General features: G+C 36.0%; 1 protein-coding gene across 7 annotated transcripts in view; it reads right to left on the minus strand.

The window, feature by feature from the left end:
* The window catches only part of LOC139121774 (ankycorbin-like), a 27,548-nt gene continuing 574 nt past the window's right edge, over positions 1-26,974 (minus strand). For 3 of the 7 annotated variants that reach the window (XM_070686918.1, XM_070686917.1, XM_070686919.1), the window contains exons 2-18: positions 22,409-22,530; positions 21,390-21,520; positions 20,425-20,513; positions 19,448-19,570; positions 18,009-18,079; positions 17,075-17,181; positions 14,611-14,798; positions 13,516-13,596; positions 12,137-12,330; positions 10,996-11,115; positions 10,282-10,407; positions 9,710-9,754; positions 9,252-9,432; positions 7,813-7,940; positions 6,748-7,044; positions 3,615-5,534; positions 1-3,201 (exon numbers count right to left, since the gene is read on the minus strand). In XM_070686918.1, coding sequence (XP_070543019.1) covers positions 3,127-3,201; positions 3,615-5,534; positions 6,748-7,044; positions 7,813-7,940; positions 9,252-9,432; positions 9,710-9,754; positions 10,282-10,407; positions 10,996-11,115; positions 12,137-12,330; positions 13,516-13,596; positions 14,611-14,798; positions 17,075-17,181; positions 18,009-18,079; positions 19,448-19,570; positions 20,425-20,513; positions 21,390-21,520; positions 22,409-22,447 — 3,915 coding nt within the window. In that variant the 5' untranslated portion in view covers positions 22,448-22,530 and the 3' untranslated portion in view covers positions 1-3,126. Of the gene's footprint in view, positions 3,202-3,614; positions 5,535-6,747; positions 7,045-7,812; positions 7,941-9,251; positions 9,433-9,709; positions 9,755-10,281; positions 10,408-10,995; positions 11,116-12,136; positions 12,331-13,515; positions 13,597-14,610; positions 14,799-17,074; positions 17,182-18,008; positions 18,080-19,447; positions 19,571-20,424; positions 20,514-21,389; positions 21,521-22,408; positions 22,531-26,877; positions 26,897-26,974 lie in introns of those variants that run through there. The other 4 variants (XM_070686922.1, XM_070686921.1, XM_070686924.1 and 1 more) reach the window with 2 other exon arrangements.

The raw sequence follows: 26,974 nt of genomic DNA on the forward strand, positions 1-26,974 counted from the left end.
TTTGAATATGACACCTGTTTTAATGTGACAAAAAGATATATGTGCTGCAAGAATGTAACAATGACATGATTGTAGCTGCACAGGATATGAAATTGTCCTGTAATAATAACCTGCATGAAACTACTAACATTATGAAGTTGTATCATGAGTTTGAATGCAATAAAACATAACATATGGATGATCAATCTAACTATTACCACTGTATAAAATCTTGAAGTCGTGCTATTAAAAGTAAAATTTAACAGCGCCCTCAAACGCCACACTAAAATATCTTCTGTTTTTGTTGTGGCATGAGTGTTTTTGCTATAAAAAGTGCGATGAAAGTTCAACCTCACCATTGTGAATGCTTTTACATATATTTAAAACATTCTGAATATTCAATGAATGGATTTTTTTAGCTATGTAACATTAACAAGCAGTGAAAAGCTTCATAGTTATAAAAAAAAAATTAAAAACTCCGTTGAATATTATACATGTGGTATTCACAAAAAATATCTGAATTCAAGAGGTAGAGACTGTGGCAAAGGTAGGTCAGAAACCGGCTTTAAAAAACGTACTTCACATTTCATTAAAATGTCTTCAAGAGCCAAGATATTTTGTTGTAGAAATATTACAAAACTGCAAAGCTTCTTAGAACAGAAAAATTGTCATACCATGGCATTTAGATGATTGTGTCTATTTCAAAAGGTTTATATACTAGACAGTTTCTGGAAAATAGATCTTTTTCCACAAAAAAAAGGGATAATCAATGAATCAATAGACTTACACTGTAAAATAGATGTCCTTTACAAAGGCAAGGTATGGCTTTCCTAAGCAGGGACACAGTCATAAAGCCACAGTGGAAGCTGCCTCATAGCTGCACTCTGGGCCAGTGTTATTTTCACATCACTTTGATTGCTTCAAAAGCCCTCCAATATCATTAGCTGCTATTCACATTCAAATACCCATACAAGTAAATCATTTATAAACATCACAGTCTTCTAGATGCAGTACCAATAGTGTTCAATACTGTTCACAACAATTCATTTAACAACATTGAAAGCCTTGGTCTCCTGCAGTTTTATTTATTCTTGAACTTCAAGTTCAATACTTCAATTTATTTGATGCCTTAGCCATTTCACTGCCCTGGTTTGGCCAACATTAACCCTTTGAGCACTAAAGTCTATTTTTTTCCCCTTTATAAAATAAACCCCAGCCATATTTTCTCAGAATTTTGCAAAAATTTTCAGAAAAAACTGTAGCAAATGAAATGTGATGTCCATTTGATCCAAAATTATCAAAAAATTATTGAAAAATTCACAAAAATTGGTAAAATTTTGCACTAAAATTTGGGGGGAGAGAAAATTACAGCGTTCAAAGGGTTGATTGTTATCAATGGTGCTTCTGGACCTGTTCACTGAAATTGTGGATGAACATATTAAACTACAGAAATATAGGTACATACAATTGTGTGACTACAGTTAATGGAAAGCTGAGAAATAACATACCTGATTGTCTATAAAACCTTATTATATATATATGTATATTTGATAGCGTGGAAATATTTTTAATTTGTTCAGCACCATAGAATGCTCTTTTTTGTAGCTATTTCTGTTATCTTTACCAATGAGAAAAATTCATTTAAAATCAAGGTTTGAATCTGCAGCCTGAACAAACACATGGTTTCAGTTAAAGAATCAAGAACAGAGCATTTCACTGTGTCTACAGGAATAATTTTGAATCATGGAAGGGCAGCTGCAATGATGTTATGTACTTTTTTCCACTTTATTATTAAACCAGCTGAGTAATGGCTACATAGATTTATCAAGACACAGTGGGCATAGTACTGTCCTACAATTGATATGTCCTCATATGTCCTCTTTAGAAAATATTTGAATTGATTTTTACCTACAAAAGTGTAACTTTTCCTGGTGTATTTATAAAATGACTGGGAAGAACTGAGATAAAACTTACTATCACTGATTGAAGATCGTCTTCACATTAAAGGCTTTCCCTCCACAATATAAAATTATTACATATTGTATAAAAACCCAGCTGCAATTGTGTGTATTGACAAAGCTCTATTTTATATAATTGTTTTATCTTCAAATACTCTATATGTTTTGATAGGAGAACAATTTGAAAGATGATCAGCGTGTGCATTGCTTTTACAGCGTTTGTTAGGGTCAATGACAACTTATACAGTTAATAATAATATTTGGCTACATGGTTAAATTTCAAACAACACATTTGTACTATCTTTTTTGCTCATATTCTGTGTTAATTACATTCCTTTTGTTACAGTGCCAGTGGCTTTGAACATCCCAGTGTAGGATTCTTATATTAACATAAAAGTCAACCGTGATGAGCATCTTAGTGAAGACATTTGATAAACATCAAAAGGAGAGACTGGTCTGCTATCTTATTTGGTGGGCATTAAACACTTGTCCATTAGCCATAAATTGATTTGAGAAAATCACGGAATTTATATATAACAGAAAAATTAACATAGAAATATATACCTAACTTGGAGACTGGAAAAATGTCCTGGTTCAAGTCTTGATATGTAAATTTCTGCAAGGTGACATTTGAGCTAAAGACCCCTTAGGCTATAATAAGTAAATACAAGAATGTTACCGTGATAAGAAAACCCTGTATATGAGTACATGTGGTACATATAAAACTTAGAACGTATGGGAAGTCCTTTTAACCCTTTCATCATAATGGTTTGGCCAAAATCCATTGTTATCAATGGTGTGGACCTGTTCACAGGGGAATAGGGGTAAACAGGTTAAAACATGACCAGTTTGTGTAGCTGGGATAGTCTTTGTGCAAGATCAAGAAGGAAATTTGTAAAGTCATGAAATGAAAGTAAAGATCAAATCAAGGATAGTGTGTTTGTGTAAGCGGTTCATACACCAATTCACAGTAGTTGTCTTATTTCATAAGTTAATATGCACTTAGGTCAAAATATGGCATTAAATATAGCTAAATTTTGCTTACAGATCAAAAATGAAATAAACTATCACCATGGTAACAATCACTGCGGTAACTTGAATTTTTAGCACCAAAAGTTCCATTAGAAAATAGAGGGGTTGACAGGATTGAAAAACAAATGCCATGGCTTATCATGGTTTGTTTTATTTTTCAACAAAATTGTTCTGAACTTCTCAATTTGACGATCTGCTTCAAGGCTTCTTTAACACCTGGATCTATATCTCCCTGCAGAAATGACAAAACATGAGAAATTTCATTAGGATCAGTATAGGGCAAGTTAAATTCTGACAGTCTTTTGTGTCTATTTTACACATTTTTGCATATTGTCAGATACGGTCACAATTCTCTGTTGCAGCCAAACCTTCCCCAGCAAAGCTGCAGATCTTTCAAAAACAATTCAGTGTATGAACTCCAGGATGAAAGAGGTAAATACACTGAAATGATAATAAGTTTGAGTTAGCAGCAAATTATGTTCTGAAGGTCGTGTGGAACTGATTATGCCTTTTTCTATAGGTGAGTATACAGGGTACCTTATGGTGTAAATATGATGTTATGCGATTGATAAATACGCTGAGCATTGTAAGATTATTTTCAACTTTATGCGTGCATAGCATTACTATCTGTAAATATAAGTTTACCTGTACAGCACTCAGAAGGTGGGTTCTATATGTACTGATGGTTTCTCTGTATCTGCCGTCGACCTCTGTCAGCTGTTGTTGCAGTTTTGCAACTTGTCGCTGCAAGGCATCCACTCTTGCCTGCGACACCATCTTCGTACCTTCCTGCTGCAGGAGTTTTGCTTGCTTGCGGGAGATTTCCTTGAGTTTACGGTTTTCGGCGTAAAGTTCGTCATATGATTTGCCCTGAGTTGAAGACGCAGCCATGGCGGGTGGGATGCCATTTGGCCGAGTTTGTTTTTCTGATAATAATTTCTGCACTGTTTCTTTTAGGTCCTGGTTTTCCGTTTGCAGTTGCAAATATTTCTGTTTCAACGCGCTAAGTTGAAGAGCCTTTTCTTCCGATTTCTTGATTCTTTCTTGTAGTTTGTTGTTTTCCTCCAGAAGCCCTTCAAATTTCTTGATGTTGCTTTCTGTGGCGGCCACGATTTCAGACTGCTGTTTGACAGTTTTTTGAAGTTTCTTTTTCTCATGGGATAATTCTTTAATCTTCTTTTCATTCTTCTCACTCTCAGCTAACGCACGTTCCTGTTTTTGTATGGTATCGTTCAATTTCACAATTTCTTTGTTTAATTCTTTATTCAGTTCCTCTGCACTTTGGGATTCGTTGGTCCTTTGAGATAATGCAAGTGTCTGTTTCTCAATGGTTTTTGTCAATTCTTCTTTGTCCTTTCGCAATTTGTCCATGTCGTGGAGTTCATTCTGTCTCTGTGTCATTGCAAGTGTCTGCTTCCGTACGGTGTCTTCCAATAACGCAATCTCCTTTTTCAACTCCTCTGTATGTTTGTGATCACTATCCTTCAGAGAAAGGGCATGTGTCTGTTTCTGTACAGTGTCCATTAATTTCTCATTCTCTTGGCGTAATTTGTCCATTCCCTGGAGGTCATTCTGCCTCTGGGTCATTGCAAGTGTCTGTTTTCGTACGGTGTCTTCCAATAACGCAATCTCCTTTTTCAACTCCTCTGTATGTTTGTGATCACTATCCTTCAGAGAAAGGGCATGTGTCTGTTTCTGTATAGTGTCCATTAATTTCTCATTTTCTCGGTGCAATTTGTCCATTTCACGCTGCTCACTTTCTCTCTGTGACAATTCCTGTTCCTGTTTTTGTATGATTGCTTGCAATTTTGCATTCTCTTTGTGTGCTTCCTCAGCCTTCTTGACTTCCGTGTCCCTGTCTGACATAGCCACTTGAAATTCTTGTACGATCTCTACCAGCTTTTCATTGTCTTTCTGCAATTCATGCAGTCTCTTGATATCATTATCCCTCTGTGATAAGGCCTGTGCCTGTTTACGCACTGTATCCTGCAGCTTGGCATTCTCAGCACTCAGTTCGCTACTGCTACTCGTATCCTTGTTTTCAGTCTTCCGGAGATCTTCCTCTAGTCTCTGATTCTGCTGCAGAAGTTCATCACACTTTTCTTCCTCCTTCTGCAATTGTTCTGTGTAAAATACAGTCTGTCTCTGAAGGTTCCCTTCCAGGTCTTTCCGTTGTTTGTCACTCTCATCAAGCTTCTTCTCCATTTGTTCGGTGATCAGCATCTGCTGGTGCAAGCTCTTCTCAATGTTCTCGCTCTCGTGCGAAAGCATCTGATATTGTTCCTCTTTCAGGTGCAGCTCCTCGTCCTGTTCCTGTAGGATGCTTGCCAGGTTCTCCCGTTCTTTCTGCAGCTGGTCGTTGGCTGTTGACAGCTCCTCGTGAAGCTTCATGTACTTGTCCAGGTCGTTTTCCAACGTCTGCAACTGCTTGCCTTGTTGCTTGTTGGTTTCCTGTAACTGTTTGTTCGTTTCCAGAGTTTGTATCAGCTGTTTTTTGATCCCTGACTCGGTCTGTTCACTGATGGTGTCCATCAGGTTGGCATTCTCTTCCATGATTTCTGACAGCTGTAAAATTACAAATGGAGACATTTTACTTTCCTCAATGGATAAATCTCTTCTGTGGCAATGAGATTTAAGGTAGAACACACCTCAGGGACAGCTATACTATTCTGACTCTCAAATTTTTACAATTTTTTTCTGATCTACCACTTGTGGGGGCTCATTTTCAAACTCTTACAGAAAGAAAAAATTCACTGTCCTGTTTTTTCGTAAATCTCAAATTTTATTTTTCTCCATAGAGATGGCGGGCCATTTTGAATTTCAAATATCAGTAAATGTTAGGTTATTTGTCTCTCTAGTACCAGATTTTGATTTTTATTCTTGATTTGGTAAGAGAATGATTGAAAATTTCGGTGAGGAAAATCTGAGCAAAAGTTTAAGCCTTTCACTTTTGAGGCGCATACTACCTTAGAGCATGCTGAAATCACAAACACCATCTGTAGCATTTGATCAAATAATACAATTCCTGGCATAAATTCATAGGAACACACAGGAATACCACACTGTGATTTAAAATCTCCAGTTCCTTTCAAAAACTCATTCTACTGTGAATCAAAACAGTTCATTTTAACCCTTTCACATCTATGGTCTAGCCCAAACCCATTGTTATCAATGATGATTGCCAACTTGTTTAATACAGAGTATCAGGAATGGACAGATTAATAACTTTTTGTATTGCTGGAGTAGTTGAAACTTGCAAATTTTTATATTTTTGTACCATACACACTGAAATATGAGAGTAACTACAGTCCCACTGACTAGGGCATGTTAGCTTAAATGTATGCAATAGTATGAGTTATACAAGAGTACCAATGGATATGTTTACATGTAATATTTTGATTTGAATTTAAAGTCATCGGTGAGCAATATCAGAAAACATGTAGACATTCTACATGTATATGTACGAACTGAATAAACTTTCCAAACACTTCAGTTTTGGAAAGTAGTGGAGACCCTGTAACCCTTCCATCCCTATTTTTAGTAGAGAGGCCCAACTTTCAAATAAGGGAGAATGGGATTACACCAAAATTTTATTGTGATAGGGTCAATTGATACACAGAATTAGAATGCTGACAAAAATGTGAAAAGCTATATCCGTTGTTTTTGTCAGCTTATTTGTGGTTAAACAATTTCCTTATTCTCATGAACTGAATGAAATAAATCAATACTGCAGAGATTTCAAGATACAACCATCAATGGATAAGGTAGTGGCTCTTACCCTGAAGTTCAAATCCTCATTTTCATCTTTTAATTTTGTTATTTGTTCTTGTAGATTCTCAACTTCAACTTCATTGGAGATTTTCAGTTCCTCGTAGTCATCCATGGACACAACGTTCCTCTGCTCTGCTTCATTCAGGGCCTCTTGGAGTTTGTTGATTTCTTCTTGCAAATCACTGATTTCAACCAATGTGGTTTCCTTGAGGTGATCGTAGTCAACCATAGACACCATTCCATCGGGTGCATCGTTTTGATTGGGTAGATCCGAACCAGACATGTTCAGTATCTTGGGAGAGTTCTACAACGAGAGTTGAGCTTGTTTGTTTGTTTGCTGTTCGCTATTAGCACAGCATAAGTTTGTAATCTAAATTTACACACCCTTTTCAATGTGGTTACGTCAACTTATTACATCAATTATTGCTACACTGAACTGTCGTGAATTGGAATAGTTTTTGATAGGGATAGGCTGGACAGGTTAAGCATATGTAAATATCACAGTGCCCTATTTGTTACCGACATTCCAGATTTTACAAGCATACATGTTATCTCTGCAGCTTCCTAGAAAATGCATTTGCCTAATTGTATTTCTAGTTTCAACCGCAAACACTATGCCAAATATCATAATAAAGTACAAAATGCCATAATCATTACTGGCAAGCAAATGTTGGAACCATTCCATATTCTATTACAGGCCTTTGAAAAATTGGATCCTCACCAACGCTGAGGGAAGTATCGAGCCAAATATTGAAACTTGCATTAAAATACAAAATGACTCATGTGAAGTGGTTTAGTCATGTACAAACACACTACTAAGCACATCAGCATCTCTCTATGCTGTTTTTTCTGACTACCAATCAAAACAGATCAACCTGCCTGACTACCAACACATTTCACAAATTTTCAAGCTGCCAAAGTCCCTAGTTGAGTCACAAACACGTCTCTTTCTCATCCTAACTATACGTCAGAAACAAAACTCTGTTGGTATGGGTCAGTGCACGTCAGCTCTACAATATTATTTATCTCTAATTCTATGCATGATTGCAAAATCTACCCGTGCAATACTCACCTCTAATTTTGCCTTTAATTCATCGTTCTCCAGACGCAGTGCCACAATTTGACGTTTCAGTGAGGCCGCCATCTGTTCATCTACTGGGTCTGCTTTATTCTGCCCACCGTGTTTTGTGCCACCTTTGTCTGCACAATATCAATGTATATACACAAATGTAAATTAAATTTACTGTTTCGTGCTGGTATTATGCTGAGTAAATGCTGCAATATAGTTACAGCCCTCCGCTACACAGTTCTATAGTATTGGTGCATTCCTTTGTTTCTATGTTTTACAAACTATCTGCATTCTGTAAGGGAATTAATCTGTTCACTTTATAGATAAAGTTCAATTATTTTACTCAATTTTACCGTACTTTTTCAACTGAACCAATAAGAATGTCCATGTTCATGTTCATATTAATCTCTACATGAATGAAATTCAGGGGATACCAACACTGGTTAAGTTATCAATCTACATGTATATGTAACGCAAAAAGGAAACTATCTTTCCAGTGCTTTGGGTCTGTTCAATTAAGAATGCATACAGCTGGTTTATAGAATGCACTACGGTACCATTACTATCTGTTTAATCTAGCTAAACCATCCAAAGCTCAAAAACCACTATTTACAGGAAGTAAATTTGGAAGTTCAACATATCACAGGTCAACAGACAGTAAAAACAGTGCATATCTCATGTGATACCAGAAACTGTGGTTGAAATCTGTTGCAATTATATATATGTCTACTGGTAAATCATGCATTATCTTTACCAACTTAGTCTTCTGTCAAATACAAGTATACAATTGTCCACATTTTTACATTCTAGAAGTAACTGAAATGTCTACAAAAGATTCATTCATCGAAGATTTATGCACTAACTGATCAATGAATGTTTCAAGCAGCTAACAGAGCATAGAATCCCTCTATAACATTGTAATCTCACCTCTCTCATGTTGGCACTCATTATCTGGTTTTAAATGATAGTCTTACAAGCCTGACTGTCACTCCACAATGAAACACTATGAGAAAAATTTTCCATTTGCCGAAGGAAATTGTCATCACTAAACAGAACATCTAAGGCTTACATTGACCTACTGGCTATGTTGACTTAAATTCAACTTATACAGTCACAGATTATTACTGAAATATAGAATTTCTTGCAAAATATTGACAATGACTGGCTGAATGTTTACTCTTGGGCAAAGATTTTCGATACGTTCTACAAAAGATGAAAACATCATTTGATCTGGTGAACCAAAGGCAGCTTTGTTGATTCAGTAATATTTGCATGCAATAAATAGAACACTGTATGGCTGATATACCTGCACAACAATGATTTGCTTTGTATAACCTTTGACCCCAATATGCAAATAACCAAAAATTCATACATGTTGAATTCATTTACGAGCTACATTTGTATAACACTACACTTTCTAAATTAATTTAGCACATAGTTACCTGGAAGACCGAACAAATCCTCATCGCTATCACCCCAGCTGTCTATGTCGTTGTTGTTTTCATTTGAAACCTGCTCCACTGGTTCATACACCATCAGTTTCAGTTTGAGATCTTCACTTTCATCGTATGCCTTCCGCTTCTGTTCTTTCTCCTTGTCGAGTTGATTACGCATTTCTTCCAACTGCAGGAACGGTAGTGTGACAGAAAAAAACAGAAGAGAACGGAAGATGGGAGTTAAAATGCAGAGCATACGAGGCTGAAAACAGAGACACAAAAAGAAATAGCAGTCATAAAGGATATATGGAAAGCACATCAGAGAGAAAGGGACACAAAAATTTACCAACAAAGACACATTTTCAGTCACCATTTACACAGATATGAATGTGTGAAATGTAATCACTGGATAGTTCGGACCACAAGAAAGCACTACATCTGTTTCCAAATTGCACAGTGCTTACCTCATTTTCCAGTTCTTCAATCCGTGATTCATCCCAAACTGAATACTGAATGAAAAAGAAACACGATAAAAATAGCATGCTTTGATAATAAAGTAAAAATAAAAAAGTCAACACATTGTCCATATTGTGTTAGAAAATAGTTTTCAAAAGATTTGTGGGATCATATTTCAATAGTAAAGTTGCTTCAATCCTATTTATCTATTCAAATTTTGGGTTTTTTATCCAAGCAGATCAGAGGTATGTGCGGCTGTATTGCCAAGAAGAAACTGACAAGTGCAAGGTCTTATCAAGCTTGTGTAAACAAACTGCTTTTTTGAATTTTTCCTTTTTTTCGTGTTCTTTTGTTCTTTACATCTTACTATTTTCAGAAGAGAAATATTTTTACATGTAAATAAGTGTACAATGAAGACAAACGCATTGTTGCTTTGGTAATTGTTTCTGTGGCATAAATGGAACAAAAACACAGAAATTCTGACAGATTCAATAAAATACAAAAACATCGCGAGTTCTTCAATTATTTTTAGGCTCTACTTGTTTAAGAATTACCATTATAGTCACACGCACAGTCTTACCTGGCCAATGTTATTCTGCTGTGCTAGTTGTTTTTCATATTGTTGTATTCTTTGCATTGCTTGTTTGTACTGAGTACTGACTTTGTTCAGGTCCTCATTTAGTTGTTCATTCTCCTCCTCAAGTTCCTGACAAAGACAAAAGAAGGAAAACTATCACTTTTCAGATACTTAAACCCTATCAATGCAAGTTATTGGTTTAGCCCAGTGATTTTCTATAACCAAAGTGGACCTATTTACAGGGAAGTAGGGGTGACAGGAGATGTCAGTACAGAGACAATGACTCAACAAACGAGTCAACTTCAAAATCACTACATCTGGAACAATTCACACTTCAGCTGGTCACTGTGGTAAACTGACCTTAAGCAACCCAGCCTTCACTAGTTTTTGAAACAAGAAATATAGCATTTCAGCAGACTACATCCTCATCATTTCCCTAAATGAAATTGAACACAGGCAGAATATAAATTGACCCTTTCACTATTGACCTTTGACCCTGTAACACTCTAAGCCATGGTTAGCCTCCTCATTCCTATAGAAGTAGAGGTCAAATAAAATTATCAATGACGAGCAAAAATTAAACCTACCTTTGTTTTCAATCACATCAATTTCTGATGGGACAGAAATGTCACCACTAAGCTGCCATTAACAATGACACACACATCTGGTACCTACATACACTACGGCTGAGTGGTCAATTCTATTTCATGAACTCACCTGGATCTCTCTCACACTGTGAGCTTGAAGAGCTGCCTGTATATTGGAAGCCTTACTCATCACCTGTGGTTTGGAGTGTCCTGGATTATCTCTGTTCTCATGGAAGGCGTCCACCGGTTGCTAGAATCAAGAGCATAAATGATGTTTTCATTTGAACTATCATGCGTCACATCATGCCTTGACAGTGGTCTTGAAATAGATATGTGAAATCGCGATCATCTCATTGACTTTGAAAGATTGAATTCTTCTGGTAAACATTAACTACGACCAAACATTGCTCTCAGTATCATTGGCAACGAGGATTTACATAACTGTGATCAGTTGGCCATGGACATGCCAATACCAATATTGACTTAAACAGATACATCACTGGTTACATAGAAACACCAGAAAGCTATTTTTTTTCATACAAGCTTCATGGAAATTGAATATTGAGTATTGATATTAATTCTAAACTATACTAGAGATGATAAAATTGTTAATCATAGTATATCCTGCTGGATAAAAATGGTTATGAGACTGTTGTTCAATTTTAGTCTGAATAGCCAAACAAAATAAATAGCAAATATATAAAGTGAACAATTTTAATAGATGAAGGACAATGTTTGTGTCTCAGGCCTGCAGTATTTTGCAAAGGATATTTAACTGAACACGTCTGTGATATTTAAATGTACCACTGAAGAGAAGGGGAATGCTGATGTTTAATCTGGGATAGCAATCACTGTGCAGTCACAGTATGGCTGAAACACTGTTCTACAACTTTCATTACCATCGTTTATTTGATCTGGAAATTTTTTTGTGTAGGACAAGCATTACTGTCAGAGTCTGATTATGAATTCTCCTAATGACAATTTCGCAACAGCGTGAAGCAAAGCCCTACTCTGGTGCATAGTTTGCCCATCAATGTTTATTGAGTCATAACAAAAAATTCTGTAAGTCCCCATTACCTGAAACAGAGAAGACACAGAAAGTTTTGAAGGCTTCAAATGATAAAAAGAACACCCTAGGTGCAAATTTCTTCACATAATCGTCAACAGCAACAACTGTCACTGAAAATTGTTCAGTTTTGTTTTTACCCAAATTATGGAAGCAATATTCTCTCATGTAAAGCCAGCATTCTAGATTTTCATATTTCACTTACTTCATTCACTCTTTCACCATCCGGTTTTCTCAACTGAGCATATTCACCAGCATCCACATCATCATTGTTGTCATCGTCACCGTTATCTTCATCGTCGCCATCGTTTTCATCCAGACCATCAAATCTGCCCACGTAGTCTACATCAGTACTGTTCACAGTGGGTGACTGCGGTGGCTGATCATCACCTGATCCAACTGAAGGAAATAAAATTTTTTGAAATTTGGAAAATTCCTGCAGGATCACTCAAAGCACTAAGGCAAGGCTATTTTCACAATACAGTAGACAAGCCCACAGTGTACGTAATTCAAGACACATCGAAACAGCTTTCCAATATTGTACCACTTTGCAATTCTATATTTTAATTTCATTCTGTACACATTTTTTAATATTTTCTCTCTGCTCTAAAACAATGATTTAGGAACCTGTAATGTTGATTAATTAATCAGATTCATACATAAAATCAAATATCCTGGCAATTTGACAATTAATCTTTTATGTAAACTTAAAGGTTCAACAGCATATCTGATGTAACAGAATGATCATGACTTATGTTTAACCTGCCAGACCAAATAATTAAAGAGATCATTCCTTGTTTGAATTATTTAAATTGATGACAGAGGTTCAGCCTGGCAAATAAACAAGATTGCGGTGAAAGCGGTAACTTGTTTTTGTAGAGTTCACCATACTGTTTTATTTCATTAAAAGAACAAGAAAAATCTGTTTCATTATTAACAAGAAATGGACACAGTCAACTGAAGTAACAGTTTGAAATATTTTCATACATGCAACTATACAGGGAATATATAATAGTATCATATGATTGGAAAAAATATGGAAAACATTGAAATTTTCCATAAGTGGTAAGTAATCTTCATCTCAGCAAGAATTATTGGCATTCCAATAGCGACTGACCCCTTCACCTTTATTGGTATGCAAATTAACATGCTGCAAGGTTATGTCACCAAATGTATCACATGCCAACCCATTAACCAATCATGTTGGCTCCTGTATCGCAAGCTAAACTGTATATCATCAACACACTGCATTTCACTTTTAATATTTTCTGTAAATTTTTCATGCTATGTCAAACAAAAATTTAAGAAACATTTGAGTCATTTTGAGATAAGTTTTGGATAACATACATCCTGTTTGTCAGATACAATTATGCCTGGTTGGACCATTCATATATTTAAAACCCCAGGGTACAAAATTGGTGTTGTCTTTGAACAAGAAGTTCAGCTGAAATACAATTGACCAGAAATAAAAACAGAATTGCATTTATCTCAAAAAAATTACAACACTTCTTTCTGCAATCTTTAGTGTTGATGATATACACAGAAGGATGGAGCTGGATAGATGATATGGTCATTTAAACTCACTAGTCGTTGAAGGGACAAATGCAGTTTGCAGTGTCCCTTTTTGATACTTATCCAATAATTTATGAATCCCTTTGGTCAGCACTGATTGCACAGAAACAAAAGAATTCAAACTATTTGTCAACAGAGGGTTAGAGTGAACAGCAAATTACATCATAACTTGAGAAATATTACTTTGTTTTATTTATACAAAAACAAAAGAATTCAAAATATTTGTCCATAAAGGGCCAGGGCAAGTGGGAAGTTTGCTTCAAAGAATAGAATGTTTTAAAATGTGTCTTCTTGGTTTCAAGAACTGTACTTTTATGTTAAAGGGTATTCTGTAACAGAGAACTGTATTTTGAAATGAACAAAGGCAAGAGACAGTTGCTAGTTGATGACTTTTAGCAAATCATAGAGGAATTGCTAAAATTGAATTCTGCTTACAATCCTGAGATACCGACATTTCCTTCATTAGAGTGCTTACATTTATATGGAAAGGTCATATTGTTGTCAATGAGAAAACAGCTAGAACATGTACATACAAAAGGGTGTGCCAGGCCAGTGGAGTATGTTGTATGTACTCCACACTTTAATTGTGAGGGTTCAAGATTTTCTCTTTTGCCATTCTTCCAAAATTACAGGAAAACGTTTGCATATTTTGCAGAAAGATCTGTAATTTGCAAAAGTCACACTGCATTCTGGACCACTGGCTTGGTATTTTAGTTCATTTTGCTGAATAAAAATCTGGAAATAGTCTTTCTGCAAACAAATCTTCATTTTGTGCGACCTTGACATTGTAAGCAGTTCAGTCTAAGTCAATCCATAAACAGACACTTGTGGATTGCTCACAATAGTTGACAGTTACAAAGTGGAACTTCACAAAAGGTAAATGACCCTTATTCTTACTTGCATTGTCAACACAGTGATTTTGGGGGCTGTTGTCTTTTCATTATTTTATTGAACTCTCGTCTTCATGTCCTAGCATAATTTTTGCAGCATACTTGACCTTAATGAAAGTCTGATGACCTTGACTTTAAAGAGACAGGAATTGTATTAGACATGCCGGTCATGAATTTCTGGGTTTCCATGAGCGCTTACTTGAAGATTGCTACTTACTGACATCCCATGTGGCCACCGAGGGCGCTTTGTCCAGCAAATCTGTGATGTCAGGATGACCTGAGTGCTCTCCATAATAAAAGGCGTCAAAGCCAAGTTTATCTTTCATGTTGACTTTGGCACCTTTCTTAACCAGCAGTTCCACCACCTCTTTATTGCCATGCTCACAGGCATACATCAGGGGAGTTCTGAAAGCAATAAATGGAAAGATCAAAGGCGTCACATATCATTATCATGTTAAATTTTCCTCTGTCCGCAAGTAAACACACCTTGACCATCATATTCTGCTGATGACATAATCAATCAAGCTATGCTTTTCAAAGGTTTGAAACAAGCTTTGTGCAATCACATGCTTCTTTGCGTGAACAAACAGCATACTTAATTCATATTGCACATTTTGTATGCACATTTTAGTATCTGTACTTGCATTCAAGTCTTTCATCTTTCTCTCTTCATGTGTGTCCCTCACCAGACTCAGTTTTGTCAAAGGAACCTGATTGACAATAAAGTAAAATTCTCACCCTTGTTGAAGTTTACCCTAACTTTATAGTATGTGCATGATATAATGTAAGTGACAGCATTTCATAAATACGAGCAAGAACTTGAGATGAATCATACCGTGTGACGAAACTCAGTGTTGTAATTGTTTCAGTCTAAAACCTGATAAAATATTTTCAACAAACTTCGAAGAACTGACATGTATCTTTCAGTGACTTTGTGATCTCTCATTTGCCTCAATGCTGCCTATGAACTTCAATGAATTTTAATGTTTGATTGCTTTTTCTTGACTGGTACGTGACTGTTCAGCTTTACACAGCTGCATGTAAACCCAAGCAACGTTATCAGTTAAACAAACTAGTACCTTTTATGATTTTGACAGTGACAATACAATGTGACCTGTGAAATACTTCACAGATCTGCAGATGTAGGCCAGGTTTGTTTCTGATTTATGGTAGCATGATATTTTTACTATGCATTGTTATAAAACTCTTTTTGACATTTATAAAGAAATCTGAATATTTATTTTATATTTCAAACAATGAATTATCAACTACATTATATTTTTATTCCTTATTTCTGTGAAGTAACTCCTAAAGTCCTATGCATTTCTTTGAATGAAAACTTCCTTTGAAATTACACAATAGCTAAGTGTAAGGTATTTAGGGCATATAAACATGGCCTATAAACATGATCAATGTGGATCAGTTTGTTTGAACGACAGGCTACAAAGAGAACCTGTGGACTGGAACTGTGCTATTAGAATGTCAGAAAACACAAACACAAATCACAAACTCTAAAATACCATTACACAATTTTCTTCCAGTGTTAAAATAGTTCACATTTTTCGGAAACTAATATAACCTACGACAATTTTTTTCATCTGAACTATTAAAATACAATGTACTCTGATAAGAAGTGGACGGAACTATGTGGAATTATAGGCTATGCAGACTGTTTCCTGGTAACCACTAGCCCTGTGTCAGAGACACACTGATGCGATTGTATCTATTAGGCCTACATCAGAAATCTGCAGAGCATTCAGAATTTTTATTCCACCTACGTCTGAACAAGTTTAAAGTGTACTGGTTGCAGTGCACAGCTGGAAGGGCACTGATTTTACAAAGTCATAATTTTATATCGTTAAATCTGTTTCATAACTAATTGGCTCCAAATATCAGTTCTACTGATGAAACTTTGCAAAAACTTTGCAAAACATGAGTTGCTCTGTCAAAGTTATTGAAAACAGTCTGAGGAGGGTTCAATTATTTACATTTCAATGAGAAATGAGAACTGATCTTTTAAAATGCATGTTACAGAATACAAGTACGGTCAAACTCACAATCTTACTATCTTTTATCATTAATTTTGTCACGCTGTATGCTTTGATATTCCAAGTTGAACACTTTGTGCCCTGAGAACACGACACACAAGTTATCCACACCAATCATGTTATAAACATGAATGTATGAAATTCATTTTGGATTTCAGCAAATAGTTAATATGTATGACATATTGTGCCACATTCATTAAAGCCGATAAGTGGTATTTAGTGTATCAAAGGTGAGCGTTTTGCATTTTATACAAGAACTCTTGTAAAAGTCAAACAGAAAATCAAAGGAACCATTGTGCAGGCATTAGCAGCAATAGTTTGTCTGCAGCGGTACAATTGACCTCATGAACTTTAGAAGTGTAAATCTATCGTTATATGAACAGACAATCCTCCTTTTTATTGACAGCAGTACAGATCATTCATTTTAGACTGTGAGCTCAACTCGTTTTGCATACAAAGAAATCAAGTTTGCTGTGATGGGTATATGAACAGACGGGAGTTAAACCTCAGTCGACTGTCAGATTGTGTAAAACAACAGGGTGGGACAAAGTAAAAATTTAAAGATTCCATGAACTTCCTTCTTATTGTTAAAACAAGAGTATAACCAAGATTGATGAAGAATCATATACTTACTTGTGGTCGTCGTCTATGGAATTGATATTGGCACCTTTATCCAGGAGTTCTTTACATATGTGACCATGTCCCATCTGAGCTGCCAGGCACAATGGTGTTTTGCCGTTCTGTATCAAGTCAGAAGTTTAAATAAGTATTAACTTCCCTATTTTTTTTTTGTCTTTTTTGCTGACATTTCCTGCTATAAATCTTACATTGTTCCTTTAACTCTAGAGTATTCTGACAATGTCAAATTTAGAAAACTTAAGTTCAGATCTTGCAAATACAGCAATGTTGTACAGATGGATAATTGAATGTTATACATGACAAATTACAGCTTTTCTGTTGAAACAATACGAACAAAAAGGATAAACGAAAAATAATCTTTCTTCGGTTCTCAAAAACATGGCATCTTACATACCATATCCATTTAGTTCTTACACAAATAACTTTCCAAAAGAAGTTATACTTTAAAATGAGAAATGAACAAAAATTCACTCATCCATGATTTAGGATCAAATTTTTTTCTACGGCAATTCTTATCAAAATATAATTGCTAAACATCTAAAAGTAAAAAATGGAACATCTTGTCATTTCATTGTCAGTTATTTCAACTCATTTTTTCTACAAGAGAAATGCAGAGTACCTTAACATAAATGAGAATTTCAATGAAGACTTGCAAACACTATTGACAAGCGTGTAACCCCCTAGGTACATTGGAATGTGCAACTTATCCAGGTCATCTTACCCTAGCTGTCTATCACAATGGATACTGGGGAAAAAAATTTACACCAACTTCCATGATTTGAGATAAGAAACCACTTCAGCAACACAAACGCCACAAAGTTGTGTAAGACCACAGATGGATTTAGCAGTATTTCTGTGATAACTTGTGTGTAAAAAAATCACCTAATACAAAGTTGAAAAACATTGTGCAAAGTGATAATCTTCTTACCAATTCTGTAGGATCGATGGGAGACCGGTAATCCACCAAAATCAAAACACAGTGAAAATGACCACCAACAGCTGTAGAGTAAAATATAATGAATGATGCTTAAAACCACACCGATGAAAAATACACTTGTAAGTGTGTGGCATATATCTGGCAAAACATTTCATCCAGTTTCGTTTAGTTTTAAATAATGTAAAAAAATTTTGTCTTTTTTCAAAAAACAGCTAGCTTCCAGACAGATCCTGTGTTTTTCCATTAAAACCAAGAGAAACCTGTGGTGAAATGTCAAACTGTGACCATTGACCCGATAGTGACCTATAGTCATGTGACCAAGTAGATAATCACCTACGCAGAGATAGGGAGTCTAATTAGCTTACTGCAAAACTATGCCAATTTCCAAAACAGGCACAGGGTTAATCAGGATCTCACAGATGGGGTTTCTAAAATTAGATGATAGGGTCAAAGATTGCTTGTTTGGAGCAAAACATCAGGGAAAGTGGCATGCCCGGAAAGAAGGTACGGAAAAATGTCCATCATGGTCCATGGAGTCTAAATATTATGACTGCTCAGAAAATTCCACAATTCCCGTACTGTCTGAAACTTGTCTCTCATGACACCAACTGATATACAAGTGCAAAAAAAGATAGCTTGTGTTTTCCCTTCCTTTCACAGGAGGAGTAAGAAGGTGATATATCTTTGGTCCGTGAATTACAGAAACACAGGCGATGGAGTTGCTGAAACTTGGATGAATGCAGGCATTGTTGATGGACGGATGAATGATTGACTGAAGAAATAGTTGAATTTAGAATTCAATTCTCTGCCCTACGGGTTGAGTTGAGGTACCGGTCTGGGATCATAATGCTTTCAGTAACTGCAGCTGACACACCAAGTTGTCGGTTGTAAAACACCACTTTATATCTTATTAGTAAACAGCAACCCTCAAAACTATATAGAACTGAATTGGGCTAGATACGAGACGACAAATGGCTTGAAAAATGTATGCGTGTGAGAATATGGACAGACACTGTATATGGCCAGTACAAAAATGGATGGGCAGAAAAGTGGATTTGTTGAGAGAATGGTTGGCTCAGTATAAACTGCATGGCAACAATGAAAAGGAGAAATATAAAAAGCTGATGATTCATACAACCTGTTGAAAAATTCATGAAATGACAGGCAGATTGATACTGGTAAATGCTGGATGAGGTGACAACATAAATCACAAAGTTCTTGTCTAGATTAGTAGATGGGCTTAGAGATGAATCATGATAGCATTATAATGAAAGAATGAATGCAACCATAGGGGAGACATGCACAAACTAGTCTCAACGGCCATCTAACACATAACCACAACATCAATTGCTTTGAAATAGATACTCGGATATCAATTACACTCAACTTTTCAATGCAGAGTCATTATACTGTATTGTCAGTGGCTTTACCTGCATGGTGTAATGGGGTCAGCATTTGGTAATCACCGGGGAACACTGCAGCTTCATACATCAAGAGTTTCTCGACACAGTCAGCATGGCCATTCCTCGATGCACAGTGGAGAGCCGTACGGCCTGACAGATTGGAGAAGCCACAAAATTTGGAACCTCATTAAAATTTCCTTCCTGAAAAATTCTTAAGTTTCATGTAATAGCAGTATGCTCTTTTCAACGTAATTAATTTGATATTAAAATTTTATGTGTTTTAAAAATAGACTTCTTCTTACACTTCCCCAAAACAACAGGTTAAAACAAGATCCAATCTTGCTTTTTGACGCAGTCTATATGTTCCTCCTACGCATCATTACTGTTGCAACAGAATTTTAATCCACATGTACTTATATTTCAACAAAACATCAACATGTTCACCTGATAAACATCGCGTTCAAACCTTTGTCATCAAAATGGCTTGATCAATGGAACTTCAGTAAAAGGTTGTCGACATAAAAATATACCAGAAAATGTCAAATGTTACATCTGCTGTCCCTTTGTAAAGGGCATGCTTCCATGTGTTGTGTAACATTTTTAATACCAACTGATGCATAGATTCTTATCATAAATGGTACTGCTATCACAAAGGAATGATTTTACGCACTAAATAGTTTTATACAACTTTCTGTATCACACAGTTATTAATAAGCACTCCAGCACATTTACTGAATATACAAACTCGAAAGTTTTTAGTTTTTCTTTCCAATAAATGGTACCAAATACTCTGATGAAAATGATATCACACATGGCAACCAACCCTTTTTCAAACACTTCAGACTTTGACAGCTTTTTACGTGCTTGTATTTGCGAAACCTGATAACAGCGTTCTCTATCTTGACCCTGCCCACCCCACTTCCTGATAGGTATGTCCACCCACACCGGTGGAAACAATAAGGGTTGGACCAAAGTACACCAGTGGAGGGGTTAATGGCGTTTACCTTGGTTATCAATCACAGTCAGGTCTACCCCATGCTGTAACATGTACTCCAAGCAGTCCAGGCGGCCCAGCTTGGCGGCTACATGCAACCTGTCGGAAATTCACAGAAAATAACTGAAATACCTCAATTTGTGAATATAAATGTCTAGAAATTCCTCGGCTTTTGTCCTCGCATGTGATAACTTGATCCTCAATCAAAAGCATCTATAATATTCTATGACAGTTATACGGATATTATGTATTGTTTCATAACAACTGAAAACTGTATCTGTCACTGCCTTTCAGTACCAAAGAATCCAATGTCTGCCCGTTCACAGGAATATGAACACTGACAAAAAATGGATCATCATTGAAATTTTACAAACACCATTTCAACACTGTATCATTGACAAAACCAGCCTTGACAGATTTTTTTCAAGAAAAGATCAGATATTGATAGAATTATCTAAAGAATGTAATGGATAGACATCATTATCAGCGAGGGTCTTCTGTCATGATAACTTGTCATAAAATATGGTCTCTCTATCAGTGTATGTACTTTGATATTTTGCTCAATTTGTCCAACCTATAAGATATCAATTGATGGATACTTGATATCAAAAAGTATTTGAATTGGCATGTTACTTAAGTTACTAGCCATTATCAATTCATGCATGAAACATTGCCCAAAATTGCAGAGAGTTTTTGTCATATTTGCTAGGAGGTATTGGGCTGTCTTGACAACTTGTCTGTTTATATATTTATTGACATTGGCGTAATGGAAATAAGTTGTGATACTCTGTCGGAGAAATATTGACCTATATTGACCATTTCATATGAGAATATTGACCTAGCTACAATATTAGACCTATAAGCATGTCCACAGTCATTGGAAAATATTGGCGGTTAATGTTCACATTAAACAGTCTACACCATTCAGTGCCATAAAAAGGAGAATTATTGGGAACAATTTATGTTTATACTTACGGTGATTTGCCTTCAGGGTCAAGTTTAGATGGTGATGTTCCTTTCTTTCCTAAAATAGATTGTAATTTATTCACGTCACCAGCTTCAACTGCATGTAGGACTTTATCATCATACTTGGTCCAATCATAGGCCTGTCAAAAATAAAAGTGAAACCAAACAATGAACTATGCAATTAAAGGACCATGTGAACAGCTTATTGATTCTATATCTCCTACAGTTTACATGTAAACTAGCAGGTGACATTGGCTTGACTGTAAAGCTACATGAACTTGCACTTCAAAATATCTATAATTTTCATTTGATTGATATGTATCAGCATTCAAAACTGATCAGTACTTTGTATACAGATGGACACTCATGAAATAACACGATGACACTTAATAAGACTCCGTAGTTAATTCCCTTTGCAAGTACGGTACCTGCCATTGTAAATTGTTTTGAACTTGACTTTGTGTCCTTTTTAAAGAATCTAGGGTAGAATGCCTTAATTGTACCAAAAGTTTAGACTTGGCCAGCATAAGATGATCATATGCTGAGTACGAAACACAGATATGTCTTGCTTTCAAGCATGTTCCTTGTCACAGACGACTTCAAGTCAGTTCAAGTACTGTTTAATGCATGCCATTACGTGCCTGCCATGCACATTAAGTCAACTGACTAAGTGTACACTTTGTTACAATTGAACACAATTTCTTTAAAAGCACCACAGAAAGCTGCAACACAATGATACTGTGACTGTTCCAATTTTGATTTAATACAACTACAGACATGATATCATCAAAATTTGCTCTATATCAACTGAAAACTAAATAAATAAATTTTCAGTTTCATGTACATGTATACACGAGAGAGCAAATTGTATGCACAGGCTTTATTTTCACTTTGAGTTGTTCGCATCATTGCCAACAACAATAATGGATGACCATTTGCAATTATTCTGAAGAACACAGTTGTTTTAAGTAGCAGAATTTTCCTCTGAATGTTACATTATAGCCCAGCCTAGCATATTATAAACTTACCTCTTTGTGTTTTTTATTTGTCTTTTTCTTCTTGAACATATTGACTGAAGTCGTTTAATTACTGTGCTTCACTTTACAACACACTAGGCCATGGCTTCTAGTTAATTCTTGATGTCAACAACCTTGAAAAGAAGACATAAAAGAGTGTGTGATTTTGAATTTCAAGTTGACAGAGACTTGACAGTTAAACATTCAGTGTAAAAAAAAAGAAACTAGTGCATTAAAAAGACCCACTTCTTTTAAAGTTTTTAAAGAGCTAATGTACAAACTCCTTTTTTCATCTTTTTCATTTGTTTCCGAGCAATCCATAAGTGTGACAGCTTCTGGGTTGTTGGACATGGATGAAGTGGTTGTCGGGAAGTACAAGAAGCTTTAGGGTCAAAATACTAGTCTACAGATGTTCTACAAACTTTCGAATGAAATCAGTGAAGTCTTCCTGACCAGTGGGTAGATTTTCTTTTCTCCACATAAAGTTTACCTCAGTGAAATCTCAAATGTCACGGACACAAAAAGTTTCAATCTTGTTGAACCAGCCCTTTACGGCCTAGTTGCGGCCATGAATTCTTCCTTGGTCAAGGTACATGAAAGCTTGAAGGTACAGCACTAGTTTTTTTTTAATTTTCATGGTCCCATTCCATTTGTGTTTGTTGCTACTGGGAATCTGAATAGTTTGGGAACCCAAGTGTGACCAAACACACATGCTGGGCTGGTACTGAACCAGATTGGCAACTTGCAGTTCCGGCATAGCGTTTGATAAAACCAATATTAACAACTCTACCAATTTCAAAAATTCCCCAGAGAGCCTTAACCATGGTTCAATTCGGCCGACTCTACCATCCACTCTCCACACAATACGTCTTATCAATGGTATCAGCTTTGAATATTGACCCTGCCATTGTAGTGCCCGACCCCAGCAACCTAGAAATCATAGGGTTTTTTATGGGTCACCTGTTGCCCCCCTACTCAAACACCGGACCCTGAGCCTACTTATGTCACACAGAGCGTATTGTGTTGTCTTATCTTTTGCGACAGTGGTGTTTATCAATGACCAGTGTTGCCGTCTTGTGTAACCAAGTATTTCACATTATTGGGAGTTCAACTCTACATAAACTGACACTAACATGATATGAATAGGTTTACAGTGTCGCTTATCAGGAGGGAATGTCGCTATAATTAGTCCTAACTAGATCTTGCTCATCTAATAAAACTGTATTGTGTGAGATCTTATGTCTATTAGCATAGGTTCACAGTTCACAATTACTTTACATGACATTAAGGAAAAATGGCGATAATATGTAATCCATGTTTGATTTGTAGGAAACAAAAAAAGGCTGATTCTACACTCAGAACTGTATGACTCACATAATGGTTAATGCCGTTCCTAGTTTCTGTTATTGCTAGTTAGTGTTAGAACTGAAATGTCTTTGCCTTTGAGTTTCACAAGGAAAATTACTTGAAAAAACATGACATGATCTAAAGGAACAACAAAACTATCAATGCTGTAAACCAAATATTGTACAGGAGACAGAAAGAGTGAGTTTAGTGTTCAAACCAACATATTCACACCAATACAGTGGCAACATAGGCTTGTATGGTACGAAGTATAATCCATAATAATTGACTGTTCTCTGCTAATCCCACATATCCACTCCATACACAAACAATTACACAGCTATACATTTAGGTGCAATTTTCTTCAAAACTTTTATAGAGCCGGCTCAGAAATTGTGTTTAAAAATCCCTGACTAGATGTTTATGAGTCAACGAGAATATGATAATTCTTCAAATTTTTGTGCATAATATCTGGATTCAACATGGACATAGGCAGTTAGTACTGAGCTAACAAACGCATACAATCAATTTTGAATTTCACAACAGAAGGAAAATCTCTCAAAATAACTGACTGATTTATAACGGACTTTTAATAGGTTGGAATGCTTACTCAGGAAGAGGAGTGGTCTCTTGTTAAAACAGAATTGAAAGCACAGGAGCCAAAATTCTGATAACCTCAACATTCTTGCGAATTACGCATAACCTGTGGCTATTTACAGAGAGGTCAATTTATAACAGTTTTACGAGAATATAGTGACATTTCCGAGTATTGCTCTTGGCATTATTTCAGAGGTTCCTTCGGCAAAATTATATTACATACATGAACGCTGAATGACAATTGAAATAAAAAGACTGACAAACTGATGTAAAGTTTGGACAGTGACCAAATCACTCACTACGAAAAATCTTTCACAGTATTAGCTTACGTGTCAAAAGATGCGTCTGTTGTGATCATACTCCAGCAACAGGTGAACGTCCTGTGACAGCGTTACACACCTACAGTATACATTACAAATACATCCTGTACACACAGATCAAACATGCTACTCATAGGTATACACACCCTAACTGCCATCTATCAAATCTCAATGGATTTTTTTTACACTAAGCAGCCTTTGAGAGAAACTCTATTGTATTGGAATGCATTTCAGTGTTTACACTTGCTTGCTAATGAACCAGAAACTTCAAAGATCACTTTGAAGTTTGATTATTGTTCACTGACAATAAAGACAAAGAAAAGCCTGAAACACTAATTAGTCAAATGTGTCAAATCATTTGAGACTGTCAACTACTGGCAATTGCATTTGACCTTCACTGCACTTTGAACTTCAGTAAAGCTTTAAATTATCAACTTACTGTTTTATAAATTCGCCAATTGGAGATATGAAAACACTCAGCTGTTAGCTTTTAGTGCCTGAGAATATTTCCCCATAGGGATCAAAAATGGTCCCAAACACAAAGAGGTGTATTCTTCCAAAATTTCACATTTGCATAAATGATTACTAGGTTTGTTCTAACCTCTGTCCCGATGTCCGCTGGGTGACCTCTGTGTATCCGTGCCACAGATACCATTTGAGATCTCAGCCTCAATTACTGTACAATAATAAAGTAACTGTATTGCTGATTACAAAATCAATCAGTCCTATTAAAATTCCCCTTTCCAGTTCATTTGTTGTATTCTGGTATCAATTATTCATCAAATTTGTACATTTGATATTATTGATGGTCTATGCTAATGTTTCTAAAATTAAATTATCGTATGAAATGTATGAGACAGTTTGAGTATTGTTTGCTCACTTGAAGCCAGGGTATTACTGGATTTCATGGTTTTCAAACAATATCAGCCCCAAGATATTAAACTGTTCACACCTATGGTTGATTATTATTACATAACAAGACAAGAAATTACTGTAAAATCTGGAAAGTGGTTTCATCCATTTACAGCGTCAGTTCTGTATCTTCTCTGCCTAGGGAGTCAGTTTGGACAATTTATGACCACTTTCAGTCAGCGTAAAAATGATGAATGAATTAATACTTATCATTTTTCTGGAATTATTTGTCATATTATTAATGTATCATGCACAATCCATATGACAAATAATTCCACTACACGAAAACCATCACAACCATGACGTTATATTAGTAACAATGCAATGTTTTATATTATAACAACAGTGTACTGGATACAATGTCAGTCTGATGTTTGAATTCCAAATATTTTAAAGTGGTCACAATGTAAATATATTCTTGTATAGAAATGAGCTACTGACATGATTTCAGAGGGTGGTAACTGCACCCCTTTAAAATATACCCTCAAAACAGTTATGCATCCAGGCAACATGAACACTGTACTGACATTCTTAAAACTTGCATTTTTGGATATCTATCTGCAGCAACAATGTACAACTATGAGTGTGAATTGGGTTGACTGTAGTATAAATGTAAAGACACAAAATGTACACAAACAATATTCTGACAACAAATATTGATGTCAGATAACTTTCCTCAGTTACATTAGTCTAAATTCTAATCATGATTTCCCACAGTTCCAAAATCCACCATACAAATCAAAAGCATTTTGAATGGGTCTTTCTTGAAACGGTGATTTTTTATAATGGAAGACAGTTGCAGTAAAACCTCAATCAAAACTTTGCAGGTCAATGGCTTTTTGGTGTATTCAACTTTTTGTGTAACTGAGCACCTAGCTGTAAGTGTAATTCTGCGGTATGGGCACTGCAGAGGGCTGGGGGAGGGGGTTAGTTGACAAAACTAAAAATTGCCTGGAGTCTGATCACTCAAGTAATTGTGTGGTGTACATGGTGAGTCAATGATCGTATGAGTTGGTAAATAATATCTGTTGGTCCATTCAGCATACCAATGCCACAATTTCAAAGTGTCATAAAAACTACTTTACTCGCTGGTAATGCCTGCAAAGGGTCCTATATCTACACCAGTGCGCTGTGCCATTCCGATCCAACATGTTGCATGTTGGTGTGTGGACATGCTCATTAGGCAGCTATTATGCTTATACGCCACGAGAAAAGTTGCTTGAAGGCAGACGATCCTCTCTACCGCAATGATTAGCTCAACAGGTGATTCAAGTGTTGCAAAAAGTTAAAACACCGCAGGATTCCCACCTTGAGCTTCCGACGAAGGTGCCTCTGATGTTACTAGTCTGTGTTCACGGTACGTATCGCTAATTATCCAAATGATCACAGCTAGTGTCCACACCCA

The sequence above is a fragment of the Ptychodera flava genome, chromosome 21 (assembly GCF_041260155.1).
Source record: "Ptychodera flava strain L36383 chromosome 21, AS_Pfla_20210202, whole genome shotgun sequence".
NCBI lineage: Eukaryota > Metazoa > Hemichordata > Enteropneusta > Ptychoderidae > Ptychodera > Ptychodera flava.